General features: G+C 44.7%; 2 protein-coding genes across 2 annotated transcripts in view; both read right to left on the minus strand.

Moving 5' to 3' along the window:
- Positions 1 to 199: 199 nt before the first annotated feature.
- Positions 200 to 7,952, minus strand: cavin4a (caveolae associated protein 4a). Its single transcript, XM_034614259.1, has 2 exons — positions 7,344 to 7,952; positions 200 to 1,072 (listed from the first exon to the last, which is right to left on the minus strand). The coding sequence occupies exons 1-2, from the start codon at positions 7,749 to 7,751 to the stop codon at positions 497 to 499; spliced, it is 984 nt and encodes a 327-aa protein (XP_034470150.1). The 5' UTR covers positions 7,752 to 7,952; the 3' UTR covers positions 200 to 496.
- A 2,568-nt stretch (positions 7,953 to 10,520) lies between these two features.
- tmeff1a (transmembrane protein with EGF-like and two follistatin-like domains 1a) overlaps positions 10,521 to 13,025 on the minus strand; it is a 33,164-nt gene continuing 30,659 nt past the window's right edge. Inside the window, exons 8-10 of the mRNA XM_034614258.1 lie at positions 12,981 to 13,025; positions 12,492 to 12,653; positions 10,521 to 11,877 (exon numbers count right to left, since the gene is read on the minus strand). The exon at positions 12,981 to 13,025 is cut by the window's right edge and continues 79 nt beyond it. Of these exons, the coding sequence (XP_034470149.1) occupies positions 11,793 to 11,877; positions 12,492 to 12,653; positions 12,981 to 13,025 (292 nt within the window). The 3' untranslated portion in view covers positions 10,521 to 11,792. The remainder of the gene's footprint in view (positions 11,878 to 12,491; positions 12,654 to 12,980) is intronic.

Raw genomic sequence — 13,025 nt, forward strand, 5'->3', positions numbered from 1 at the left:
CAGAGACCAGCTGAGGCCTGCACACGGTTTGAATATCCAGATCAAAGATCTTCAAACGTCTTTTCTACGTTGGATCAAATTCTTGCTCGGGTATTTTTCTTCGAACCATAAAACTTATCTGCACTTTGACCCCAGTGACATCATAACAATCTCTCTTCTGGATTCATAATTTAATCAAACACAACTTTAACTTTTATTTAAAATCGAAAACCTGGAACCTAAATCACAAAGAACGATTCTCACATTCACGTCCCAGTTTGTATCAGATCAAGTGGTTTAGTTGATGTGTTTGTTAAAACCTGTGAAAACATTTAACAGTCACGTGATGTTAATTTGCACATTTAATAAATAACCAGTTCATATATTGATATTTTGTTTTCATCTCAAGTCTAATGAAAATGTCCATCCTTGTTGTCGACCAATCACAGACGAGTTTCCCAACTCCTCTCCCTGTCAGCGCTGTCCAGTCGCGTGCAATCTTCTTCATGTTGTCTTTCTATCCTATCCGGGTGGCGCCAGCCTCCTCCACTGGCCCCTCCCTCTTGGTTTCCAGGCCAACTTCGGTGTAGGCGACCCCCGGAGAAGGCTCCTGTGGATCCTCGAGCTGGGCCTGGGCCTCGGGGTCGGCCTCTGCGCCCTCCTGTCCCTCAGCGACGGCCCTCTCCTTCTTTAGCTTGATGCGGAAGGTCTCTTTGCTCGGAGCCTTCTTGGCGATGTTCTCCTTCAGCCGCTCGCCGGACTGCTTCAGCCGCTCGCCGGCCTGGTGCATCTTCTCCCGGCGCTCGTGCGGCATGACCTTCTCGCCCAGGTTGTGGAACTTGGTGCCGAGGTTGTCTTTAGTTTTGTTCATCTTCTCCTTGGAGAAGGCGGCCTTCAGGGACTCTGTGCTCTTCACCACAGATTTCTTGAGGCGAGCAGCTCGTGAGGAGTCCGTCTCCTCCACGCTCAGGTACTCTTCATCAGAGGAGAGGTCAGCGGGGACGTCGTAGGAGTCGGGCTCAATCTCCAGCCCATCCAGGCCGAGTCCTTTAGGAGACTTAGTGACGGCCACTGATGGGACCTCTGTCTCCCCCTACAGAGAGGAAAGAGAAAGGACAATTTTAGTATCTCTTGTCCCCAGGTGGAAAATCGGATTCGAACCATCATCAATCCTGGGAAATCCTGACCTCAGAATCAAAGAAACAAGAGAGGCAGTAATGAGACACTTTATATTGAGGTGCACAGCCCGTCAACGTGAGGGACAGTGTTCCGATGCTCAGGGCTGCTTCACGCTCATTCTGGACTTTTTTTTCAGCATTTCAACTTCATAAAAAGTTTGTGGATTTGATGTTAGCACATCATACGAGGGGCTCTCTAACATCCTCCTGCTTTGTGCTAAGCTAGGCTAAACACGTACTGGACCTTTATCTGTGCTCGACACACAGAGATGACAGTGATCCCTCTCATCTGTCTCTTCTGTGCATTAGTAATAAAGGACTGAGCTGCTCCTTCAGATGATGGACGCTCAGATACAAACATGATATTCCTCAGAGACGCTCAGTGGGACCTGAGCTGAGGCCTCTTGGCTCAAACACACTTCATGAGATCAGGTTTTTCTATTTTTACAGACGAGAAGTAACTGAGACTGGTTGAGAGCCAGCCACTGCTTTGTCTCGATGGAAATAACTCGACATGCACCGGACGTTTTGTGAAGTTCATCAATCTGTATGTGTCTCAGTCTCGTTTTAGACATTTAGTGTGAGACACAATCTTCTCTTTCTATATAAAAAAATCATAATTTACTTGATTTAACCTTCGACTAAAAGTTGCATCGTATTTTTTATTCTTGACGCAAGTTTTTTTTCGTGATTGTGTTTGTTTTAATTCCATCACTGTATAGTTGAACTGTATTGTTTTAAGTAGTGTGGTAATGAATATAAATAATACTCAAATATAATTTTAAAAGTTAAAATGTCACCAAAATAAAAGTCACAGTCTGAGGTCTGGAATACATAAAAACATACACCTTAAAAAATATCAGACTTTTTCTCTGGACATTTTTTTATATATCTGAGTTAATGCGATGAACACATTTTCATGTGACCTTGAATTGTTGAATAAATGTCATGAGCACGTTTACATTGAGATAATCATTGTGGTTTTAATTTTGCTATTATTTCCCCCTCTTTCGTGTTTTTAAATCAAATTAAAATCTTTATTTTATCGTTTTTTAAAAAGCAGGATTGTCCCATGTTCCCCCGACGGCCAACAGAGAGAAAGCAGCTCCTTTATGAACCGCCCCCCCCCCCCCCTCCCATCATGCTCCACCTGCGGCGCCCTACAGGTGACTTTGGATGTGAAAGACAATTAATCCTAATTAAGCTGCGGCCACCGGCAACAATCACACTCATTAATCAGGAGCGGTCATCAGAGTGCGTCCAGAGACTGGGAATGACTCAGTGATTACACCGCCGGGGAATGCGGGTCAGTGCATGTGTTAATAACCTCGAGTGGCGGTGAAGCAGCTGGAGAGAGAGACGGGCAGGATGCTTAGAACAACGCAAACATCACAATCTAACACACAAAAGATCAACATGACGTCTCTGCAGGATGTAGAGCTGCAGCCTACGCAAAGTTCCACCTGAGAATCTGGACTCTTCAAAGGTTTGTGTAAAGCGACGGATTTGACGGGTAGCATGTCCAGGTAGTATATTTAATATACATATTAATATGAAGAGTTAAATGTTGGACCTCTGATGAATTTTAAAAGAAACGGATAAAACTCAAAAATCTACATTCATGGGCTGAACTTGGCTCAAACTGCCCCCTAGTGTTTCAGACTGTCTTTGCAGGACCGATGTTTACGTAGAGTTAACATCATGTTACATCATGATATTTATATATATATGAAAAAGTTAACACCCTCTAATCAAAGGTGCCCCCCCCCCCCCGCCACCAGCGACCACTCCTCAGTGTGAATCTGTAAAACTTTGCTCATTCTCAGGTGTGTGTTTCCAGGTGTGTGTTTCCAGGTGTGTGTTTCCAGGTGTGTGTGTCCAGGTGTGTGTTTCCAGGTGTGTGTTTCCAGGTGTGTGTTTTGCAGGTGTGTTCTTCCAGGTGTGTGTTTCCAGGTGTGTGTTTCCAGGTGTGTTCTTCCAGGTGTGTGTTTCCAGGTGTGTTCTTCCAAGTGTGTGTTCCCAGGTGTGTGTGTCCAGGTGTGTGTTTCCAGGTGTGTGTTTCCAGGTGTGTGTTTCCAGGTGTGTTCTTCCAGGTGTGTTCTTCCAGGTGTGTGTTCCCAGGTGTGTGTTTCCAGGTGTGTTCTTCCAGGTGTGTTCTTCCAGGTGTGTGTTCCCAGGTGTGTTCTTCCAGGTGTGTGTTCTTCCAGGTGTGTGTTCCCAGGTGTGTGTTTCCAGGTGTGTTCTTCCAGGTGTGTTCTTCCAGGTGTGTGTTTCCAGGTGTGTGTTTCCAGGTGTGTGTTTCCAGGTGTGTGTTCCCAGGTGTGTGTTTCCAGGTGTGTGTTTCCAGGTGTGTGTTCCCAGGTTTGTCACTTAGCTTCGACTGATAATTTTCTAATCCTCAGAAACATAATGGTGATAATTAGCATCAAGCTACTTAAGCCTTTGTTGGAATAGCAAATGACAATTTTTAAGGAAATTATGAGGAAATTTCCGGTTGATCAGGTGGAAAATATAAAACTCGTAAAATAAACTGAACCAAACGTCGACAACAACCAGTCCCACTCTGCAGCCTGTTGGCAGAACTCATGAAGTCCTGTAATTGTGTGTTTGCCTGCAGACAGTTGAACTCATTGTTCAGCTTCTGTCATCACAAACTAAAACCCATTAACTCCTCTGAAACGACACATTGTCCTCTAATGTCCAGTTCTGTGAACAACAGAGGAGGCAGCGCAGCTCCGGGTGTAAACCAGCAGCCATTCATCTTTTTCTTATTACTGCCAACTGTCCCAGACGCTCATTATTCAGCCACTGGCGGCAAATGTCTCCAACAAACCGCTTGTTGCTTCCTGTTAAATGACCGCAGCTGAAGCTCTATATTAGGAGATGAACACAGGCCTCAGAATAACCGACAGCACATTATTCATGAGGAAACTCAACACGGCCACTGTCTCCTCTGCAGGAAGAGATATCCAGAGCAGCAGAGCCCGGAACCGGACTCAGATAAACCACAGAAATACAGAGAGTGTCTCACAGGAACATTTTGAGAGATGAATGTTGTTGATCAATTAACATCATCCTCAGCCGGACCTCCATGGAGCCCTTGAGGTCCCAGCAGGTGATGTTTTTTATCATGTGCGCACAACATTTTGACTTTTTCACACACGACAAATCTAAAAATCATACACGTCCCTAATGACTTCAGATTCACACAGACACTGTGATTGGAGAGAACTTTTCTTTTTACCTTGGAATGTCACAGAGTGAAATTCTTAGGGCTCTTGTACGATCGATTGTCATCAGCAGGAATTATTAACATGTTCCCACAAGGAAAATATTGTGTGTGAGCAAGTTAATATCTTGTGAACTCAAGATCAATGTCAGGACTTTAGGCTCCATAGTACCTCTGTGTGTCCAGGATGTGGTTAGCCTAGCTTAGCACAATGACTGGAAGCAGGGGGAAACTGATAGCCTCCACCAAAACCAGATAAAGACACCTTCCTACATCTCTGTCTGATTTACTTTTAGTAAAGGGTCAGAGGTCACAGCCCTGTTGGGAATAGATCAGATACATAAATAAATACTCTGAATATACTTTAAAGGAGGAGTGGTTTTGAAACATGATGAAGTCTTTATAGTGTTTATGTTCAGTACTGACAGGATTTCATTTGGATTTTCCAAAATGTTACAATAAACATTTTTGTTTCACTTTCAGTGATTTCGACGGGACGTTTGTTACGTGGACGTGCAGATTGAGACGGACTAGATCAAAGCTGAGGGACTTTTAAACCAGACGCTGGTCCAACCTCGTCCAAACAGCATGTACTGAAACCCCCCCCCCCCCATGAGGAACTGATGTCACTCAGTGGAGCTCATACCTTCAGCAACCGTCAATCAAACTGCACCAGATCACACACACACTCATCAGCTCCATCAATGTCTCATTTCTATCATCAAGATCCATGAATTATTCTCTGAGAAAAGAAAGAACGGAAGAAATCCTCAATCCGTGGAATAAATTATTATTATTTTGGAATTCAAAAGTGTCTTATTACACTAATTTATTTCACTTATTTCACTTCATTTATGTTTAGCTGCAGGCGTCTGAAGGGGCGGAGCTCACAGTGTGTACGCTGGGATCCCAGAATAGGTCACAGAGCGACAGCAGCTGTTGGCAGCACATAGCGCTCCGGTTACTATTCTGAAGGCCGCACGTTAACCAGCAGAGCATCTGGGCCTAACGCAGACGGCTGAGTGGATATCTGCAGGGGCGTTCAAAGACAAGGGGAAACTCCCATGAGATTTGATCCCCTTAAAATCCATTAAATCTGGGAGTATTTTATTAATATGACCACAGCCTATTAATGTATCAATTAATCAATCTACAATTTTAACCATCAATCAATTTGACAAATTCAGGGAACCTGTAACTACAGTTTGTAAAATGTAATTGGTTTAAATCCCTGAACACTTGTATAATCGACGCAGAAATCCATTAATCAAGTCATTACATGTTTGGTGTGTTTTTAAGGTACAAATTAAAAAAATGTCCTTTTATTGTGAGAATCAAGAATACTAGAATGTGTTCAACTAAATGACTTCTTGCAGTGTGAACAGAAAATGTATTAATTCGACAGATTATTGACGTTGAAGTAACTAAATGCTTTAAGTGTCTTCAGGAGGTTCTGACGACGTTCAGTGGGCGTGAACGAGCACAAGCACGTACAGGTGAGCGCAAGCGGAAGGTTTGGACTCAGCCGTCGATCTGTAGACAAACATTAGTGACTGAGTTTGATTCTGGAGGTCGATGGGCAGCGGACTGAAGGGCGACCCGCCACGAGGACGTTTTCCTCTCTCAATTCAGCAAAATCATACTCCTGAACTTTCATCTGTTCCCTTTAATAAATAAACAAACCATTTCCTCACTACATCTAGATAAGTAGTGGCTGAAAGGGGGAGAGGACAAGAAGCCCGGAGTAGAACCGCTGCTCCTTCACGTAGAAAGAGGTCAGGTGGTTTGGGCATCCAGTCGGACGCCTCCTGGGCGCCTCCCATTGCAGGTTAACGCCCAACCGGGACAGAAAAGCATTGAATGAGTCTGCATGTAGCGTGAGGTCTTTACGACGCCACTCTGCGTGTCTCTGACTGAGGCTGCGGCTCAAAGCTGCAGCGATGCGTCACCATTAGAAGTTCACACAGAACCAGTCATCTGACTCGCTGCCTCCAGACAAACATCCCACAGAACTCGGATTTAATGCCATTAAAAAGTCTGTCCATCACTTTAATGACAAGGGTCTCCTCAATTAGCCCAGCAGCCTCTCTGCACTCTTAAAGGACGGATTATGTGTCTTTATTTTCCTACTCTACGTGTTAGGATATCCGACCATCAGCAGCAGGACTTGTTCACATGGGGTTTCTACCAGCTCTCGAACAGTGGCACATTGTCAACGAAACTCTGAAGTCGCCTTGTTTTCATGACTTTCACCTGATTGACGCACGCTGGACGGAGACACGCCCTCTTATCGTGAAGACTTTTCTACAAAATGTCAGCATCATAGAGTCGAAGGCTCTTTGAACGGAAACCTTTCATCTCCTCACATTCCCGCTCACGCTCTCACTGGGTCCACCGCCGAGGGAATCGAGTCACAGTTCATTGGAGTTAAGATCTCAGTGCTCGAGAGTTTGTTCCGCCTGAGGGAAAGAATCTACTTTAATTCTCATACTTAACTTAATTATGCTCCAGTTGCGATTAAGAAAACGTTGAATGAACGATGAATCATTTAAATGACAAATTGTGACGAATGTTCTTTAATCTTGCTGTAAAAACATTTGACAGGTAAGTTCCTGATTATGCTACATAGCCACAGTTAGCATAAACAGCTGTTTGGATTTATTTACGGATCATGTTCTTCTTTATGGCGTCACCGTCCACTTGCGTCATTTCTGCTTAGTTTGTAGCTACGTGCACACGTCATGACCTCATCATCAACTAACAGACTAATAACCTGAACCCCAAAATGTTCTATCTACAGCAGCAAATCCAAACAGTTCAGACTCAAAACCTACAAATAGACTTCTGCTTCATGAAGCACTGAAAAGAGCAAGTGTCATTCTTCCTGTGAACTCTGAACTTACTCTGAGACAAACACAAAGTCCTTACAGAACCAGATATTTCCCACATCAGCTCACCTGATAGATGACGACCCGGAACTTGTTGCGGGTCAGCAGCTCGTCCTGCGTAGATTCAACCTTCTTGACTCGCACGTTTTGCTTCTCGACGCGCGTCCGCACCTCCTTGACGTTGGCGCTGACTTTGCGGGTCTTCTGCAGGAGCTTCTCCACCGTGCTGCTGGTGTCGGTGTGGTCCTTGGCCAGCTTCAGGACGTCGCCCTGGATGGTCTTGATGTTGTTCTCCAGGTCCAGCTGACGCTCCTCCATGCGCTGCTGGCAGGACTGGACGTTGTCGATGATGCCAGCCACGCGCTCCAGCAGCGACAGGATAGTGAGGGCGCTGATGGGGTTCCCGGCCTCATCCTCCACCCCGATGATCTCCAGCTTCTCCTGGACGCCCGCCGTGCGATACTTGTGCTGATCCATTGCAGGGTTTTGATGGTTTGTGTCTAAAATCTTCAATCTCTTGGTTCCAGTTTGTTTGAAACTTGCTTAGGAGTGGCAGATGTGTGGTGTAGTTGGGGGAGCAGGACCAGGACCGTTGGGGTTACCAGCAGAGAGACCGGAGAGAGGCAACACCCAGCTGCTGTGACCAAACTGAGGTCTGGGGAGAGGGGGAGAGGGGAAACTCCACCTACCCTTTTTAAAAAGTCTTCAGAACCAGAGGGAACCTGAATTCAGCCGCCAAGTGGGGAGCAGCAATGCTCTCACGAACCCCCCCGGCTAAAAATAAAAACTCTTTGTAAGGCGACACTTGGACATTTTGGGAAGACGCGAAGCAGGAGGTTGGAAATCCCCACCCACGTCCCGCTCCACTATGTTAGACCCATACAGACCAATTCATAATTTTCCATTATTTGCTCAAATGCCAGCAGCTGCGAAACATGTACATCAGCAGCAGCTTAGGCGTCATCCTGCAGCTCTGCAGTGACAGATGTAAAGAGGCCACAGTTGTCTGGTTAGATTACACAGTGCTGGAATGTTTTCGGGGGATTAAACGCTGCAGCTCTGCCCTTTAGACTTTCCCCCGAGTCGCAGAGTCCAAACATTGACTTAGACTGAGATCTGAAGCTCTTTATAGAGACGACTGGCAGAGTGACGAGTGTCGCAGTGACTCGCTGCCTGGGAGGATTTATTCATCCTGACCATTATTTATGTGAAGTACAGTACATGTCTCGGCTGATTCACTGATGGTTTAACTGCACGAGACCAAAGTCATTAACTTGGTGAAGAAGCTGGATTTCCACCATCGGTTCGGACCAATCAGCGTCCAGTGAGGGAGGATCTACTGGCAGCTGTGGGTGTGTCTTCGGTGTTTGTCAATGACAATAAGGAGGTTAAAGGGTGGATGCAGCAAAGAGCAGCACTGAGGCTATTTGTCCGTGGAGGAAAGTGTGTTTCCGATTCTCCTGTGAAATAACTTTGAGATGAGCTGCTTCCCGACCCGGACTCAGGATAAACTGCTCCCAAGTAAAAACTCAGAATAACGTCCAGCCCCTCCGGAGATTGTCCGCAGATTATCTGGAGTTCAGTCCAGGTCTGAAAGCAGCTTGTCCGTCAACAAATTTCACAGGAGAATCGCAAATCCATGTCAGAATGAAAAAGTGGAGCCACACACGTAGAAGAAGTCAAGTTTGTGTTGATTAGAGCTGCTGCTGCCTTGCTCATGTGTGAAAGTCTGAAGTTCTCGTGTGTTTTCTGTTTACTGCCACGTCTTCATGAACCGACACACACTGGTAGTTCCTGAGTTTTTCAGGAAGGCAACACCTGAGACTTTCAATGAATGAACATTGGATTGTTTTTTACAGTGCGATAGTTTGAGTTGACAGGTTATTGAACCAGTTCGACTGAAGCCAGCAGCTGCTTCTGCCCCCCCACCCCAACCCGTAACTCTATATTTACCCGGGGCAGCGTGCCTCAGGCCCCGCCCCTGGCAGAAATGCACGGCATACATGCTAGTTTATTTTCATGTGACGAGGCGGCGACCTCTGCTCCAGTTCTGCTTCTGTTGACGAGCAGAACTCTGGTGATCTCCTCACATGTTCTGCAGGTTCTGCAGGTTCTGCAGGTTCTGTGTGTGAGAACAAGTGTCTGAGTCAGTGTCTCTGGACATGTTCTGGAGCAGTGTGAGATCACAAACCTCAGCAGATACAGGCAGAAAAAAAAAACTGGAAGAAGCGACACATGTGGACGTTGGGTTTACGTTAAAAAACATTTCCTCTTTTTATTTTGGCAGAGACCAAAAAACAGCCTCTAAAAGTCTACATGCAATGAATATCAACATGTCAAACACATTCTAGTCACATTTAGAGAAGTCACGGCTGTGATGGTCGACAACAAGAAACACGCTGCTGGGGGGGGGGGGGGGGGGGGCCTACGACCTGTAGACATGACAATATAAATAAATATAATAAAAACTATAAACACACACAGACGAGACAAACCTCCCCAGAGCTTCGGTCCCTCCTCCACAGATTCAGGGAGGATTTGGACTTTTCTGTCACACGTCATGGGGGTTGGAACGTTTTCCACATTTTGCCCTTTGAGTTTGGACAGAACCGCGGTCTGTGAATAACGATGGACGACACAGCTCCTGACAGTAAAGCCAATCATCTGCATCGCCCCCTGGTGGCTGGCTGCAGTATAGCTCATAAACCTTGTTAGCAGATGGGACATGGACCAAACTAAAAACTTAAGTAGACGTTAAATAAATGTTTGTAAAGATGTTTCTGTCGTTTCAGGTCGTTCTCATCTCACTGATGTTTGTTCAAGTTGTTTCTGATCAGTTTGGTTTGAATCAGTTATTTGATGATATAAGAACAGGCTGAGACGTGATGATTGACAGCTGAGACTGACTCCTGATTTGTTGAGAGCTTGTATGGGCGGGACCTCGATCACTGCTGCACAGACTCGGACTCCAAATGACGTCAGAAGCACAGGATGGCAGCGTGAGAGGCAGCGTATCACAGGGCTGATATTCAGAGACGAAGGAGCAAAACCGGGATTTGAACCTTCTTCCTGTGGATATTTTAGCTTTATTTAAACGGGAGAACGTGGAGATGTGTCGTCCATCTTTATTTACAGTCTATGCTAAGTGAGGCGTTTCCCTTCATGGATGGAGACGTCCCGTCGAGACGTGGTGCGATTGCTTTTTTAACCAAATCAGCCACAGGTGTATTTTCTTGTCTGTCAACAGTCACTTGACTTTCTACAAACAGTATTTGTCCGTTTTCTCAGTGTAACGCTCAGACGTCTTCACATTAGGACAATAGGTGACACCTGTTCACATCACAGAGGAAAAAAGGCCCGGGGGTCCCATTGGTTCGGACTCAAACGTCGCCCAGAGGACGAGGGTTTTCAGATCTGTGCTTGGAATGTCTCAGTGAGGAGCAAATGCAAAATTAAAACAAACAAAAAACCACATTCATAGAAACTCCTTGATTTCAACCAAGACTTCTTCCAATTACGTGGAAGCGTTACAATCAATCGACTCTGTTCCTGGTGAAAGTAAAGGTGGTTGTAGAAGAACGTGCTTCGAAGTTCCAGCCAATGTTTTGGTTCTCCCCCCTGAAAAAGACGGATTTAAAACATGACACGTTCCTTTTCTTAACCCCGAATAAAACCTTCTCACTCAGTCTCCTGATCTTCTGTCCGACTTCCAACAGCGTCGCATCGCCGGCGGCGCTGAGGTGGCGGAGGCGTTGACGCCGTCAGCTCTTCTTTTAAAAAGTTAAAACTACACCACACTACACAGTTTTCACAAGTCATGCGAATATACAGGAGCTAGAATTTAGAAAGCAATGCTTTAAATAAAAACATAAAAAACCTTAAGTTAAAAACTATAATCGTTACAATAATAAATTATTAGCTCGTTTAAACACAGTGAAATCTTTACACAGAACTTTAAAACAAAGAGTAAGTGTAAACAGACGTATCTATATCACTGGCTGGCCCCTCCTACACACGGACAAAACCAAAACATTAAAAACAAACTGCATTTGGTGATCAGCTGCTCGGTGTTAGTCCAAAGTGGAACAGAGGGGGGGCGTAAAAAATAATTATTTCCAATAAATAGCACATTCCAGAGGGGCGGACATTAATCTGCCAGTTAACTAAAGGTGCCATATTTATAAAGCATTCAACTAAACCTCAGATGAAGCAGTTACAGTAAATAAGACGTCACACATGTTGATGACGGGAAGTGACAGCAGGTTTCTGTCGATCCAGATCCTTGGTCTTGCGGCAAAAAATAAAACATAAAAAACTAAATCTAAATTTATGAATGTGCCAAAATTCCATCCGAACAAAAAGGAGAGACGATAAGGCCCCTGAAATAAATATTCAGATTCTTCTTCTCGACGGTTTCCCAAGAGAAAATAAAAATCAATAGCACACATCTACCGTTAAAAAATGGCTTTCCCACGCCGTAAGAAAAAACATATCAAAAAGAACGAGCGGCCAACACGGCTATACCATCCTGGAGTTAGTGTCCGAGGAAAAGTGTCCAAGGTTTTGTTTCTGTCTGCGACCTCGGTTGTTTTTTGGACATTTCCTGAAGAGATGGAGACAGAGGTTTGTTTTACTCAAATTCAATTAACTTTTCGACTCATCAAATATATCAATCTCTCAAATTCTCAAATCACAGAATTTCTATCCTTGGAAAAGAGGTTATGTTTTCACCTCTGTACGTTTGTGTCTCAACAGATTTACGCAAAAACGAGAGAATCGATTTCCATGACATTTCGTGTAGGTGCGGAACACGACCCAAGAAGGAACCTTTACTTTTGGGAGGACTGATATTTATGAGTGTGTGTGATTTGCTGCAGATCCAAATTAAAATCTGGATCCAGTGAATTTAAATGTGTTTTCATAGGAGACTGATGGTGGAGGTGTGAAGGAATACATCTTATCCTCTCATATTAAAGAATTCTGAAACCAGTAAGTGCAATAAGAGTATTTAATTGACCCCCGACTGCTGGTAAACCTGAATCCTTTAATACTGAATAAAGATACTTGAAAAACAAACCTTAACAACAGTTGAATTTGTCTAATATTTTAGATTTATCCGTAACTTAATGGGTTTCATTTATTTAACACTTCAACAGCAGCTGTATTTGACCCTTGAGGCCTTGTTGAAGTTCAGTTTGTATTTAGTTTCCGATTTACCTTGTGATGCACATCACCACAGCGACGATGATGGCGATTTGCACGGCACCGATGATGGCGGCGATGAGGACGTAGTGCAGCTTCTGTCCACTGGGGACCACGTAGAGGATGTTGAAGTCCTGAGGCTCGTCGCACTGCGGACCTTTGTAACCTGAGTCACATCTGGAACACGCAAAACCACGGTCGTTAAATAACCGAACAAACTAGACAAAAACACGAGCTCACGTTTGGTCTTTTAACATCGAGATGAATCTGTTAAAACGTCCGTAAAGATCAGGGAGTGTCAATAAAGATATTTGATGATATAAAACTGGGCTGAGACGTCATGATTGACAGATGAGACTGACTCCTGATTGGTCGAGCTTGTGACCAGAATTAAAATAAACATGTGAGCGCCCCCTGGTGGACAAACTATGTAATGGACACTGGACACAGATCTAGTTGTGACTGGAGGAAAAAACAGAAACAGAAACAGGATCGCTGACAAACCTGCAGGTGGCCATGTTGTACTTGATCTCACATTTCCCGTGGACG

This window comes from Hippoglossus hippoglossus, chromosome 17 (assembly GCF_009819705.1).
Source record: "Hippoglossus hippoglossus isolate fHipHip1 chromosome 17, fHipHip1.pri, whole genome shotgun sequence".
Lineage (NCBI taxonomy): Eukaryota > Metazoa > Chordata > Actinopteri > Pleuronectiformes > Pleuronectidae > Hippoglossus > Hippoglossus hippoglossus.

What these genes read in the sequence shown, in the direction of transcription:
- cavin4a (XM_034614259.1), bottom strand. Translation starts at nt 7,751, where the DNA reads ATGGATCAGCACAAGTATCGCACGGCGGGCGTCCAGGAGAAGCTGGAG. An exon ending in TCCGGGTCGTCATCTATCAG is followed by an intron (nt 1,073 to 7,343) that starts GTGAGCTGATGT and finishes TCCTCTCTGTAG; the next exon opens with GGGGAGACAGAGGTCCCATC.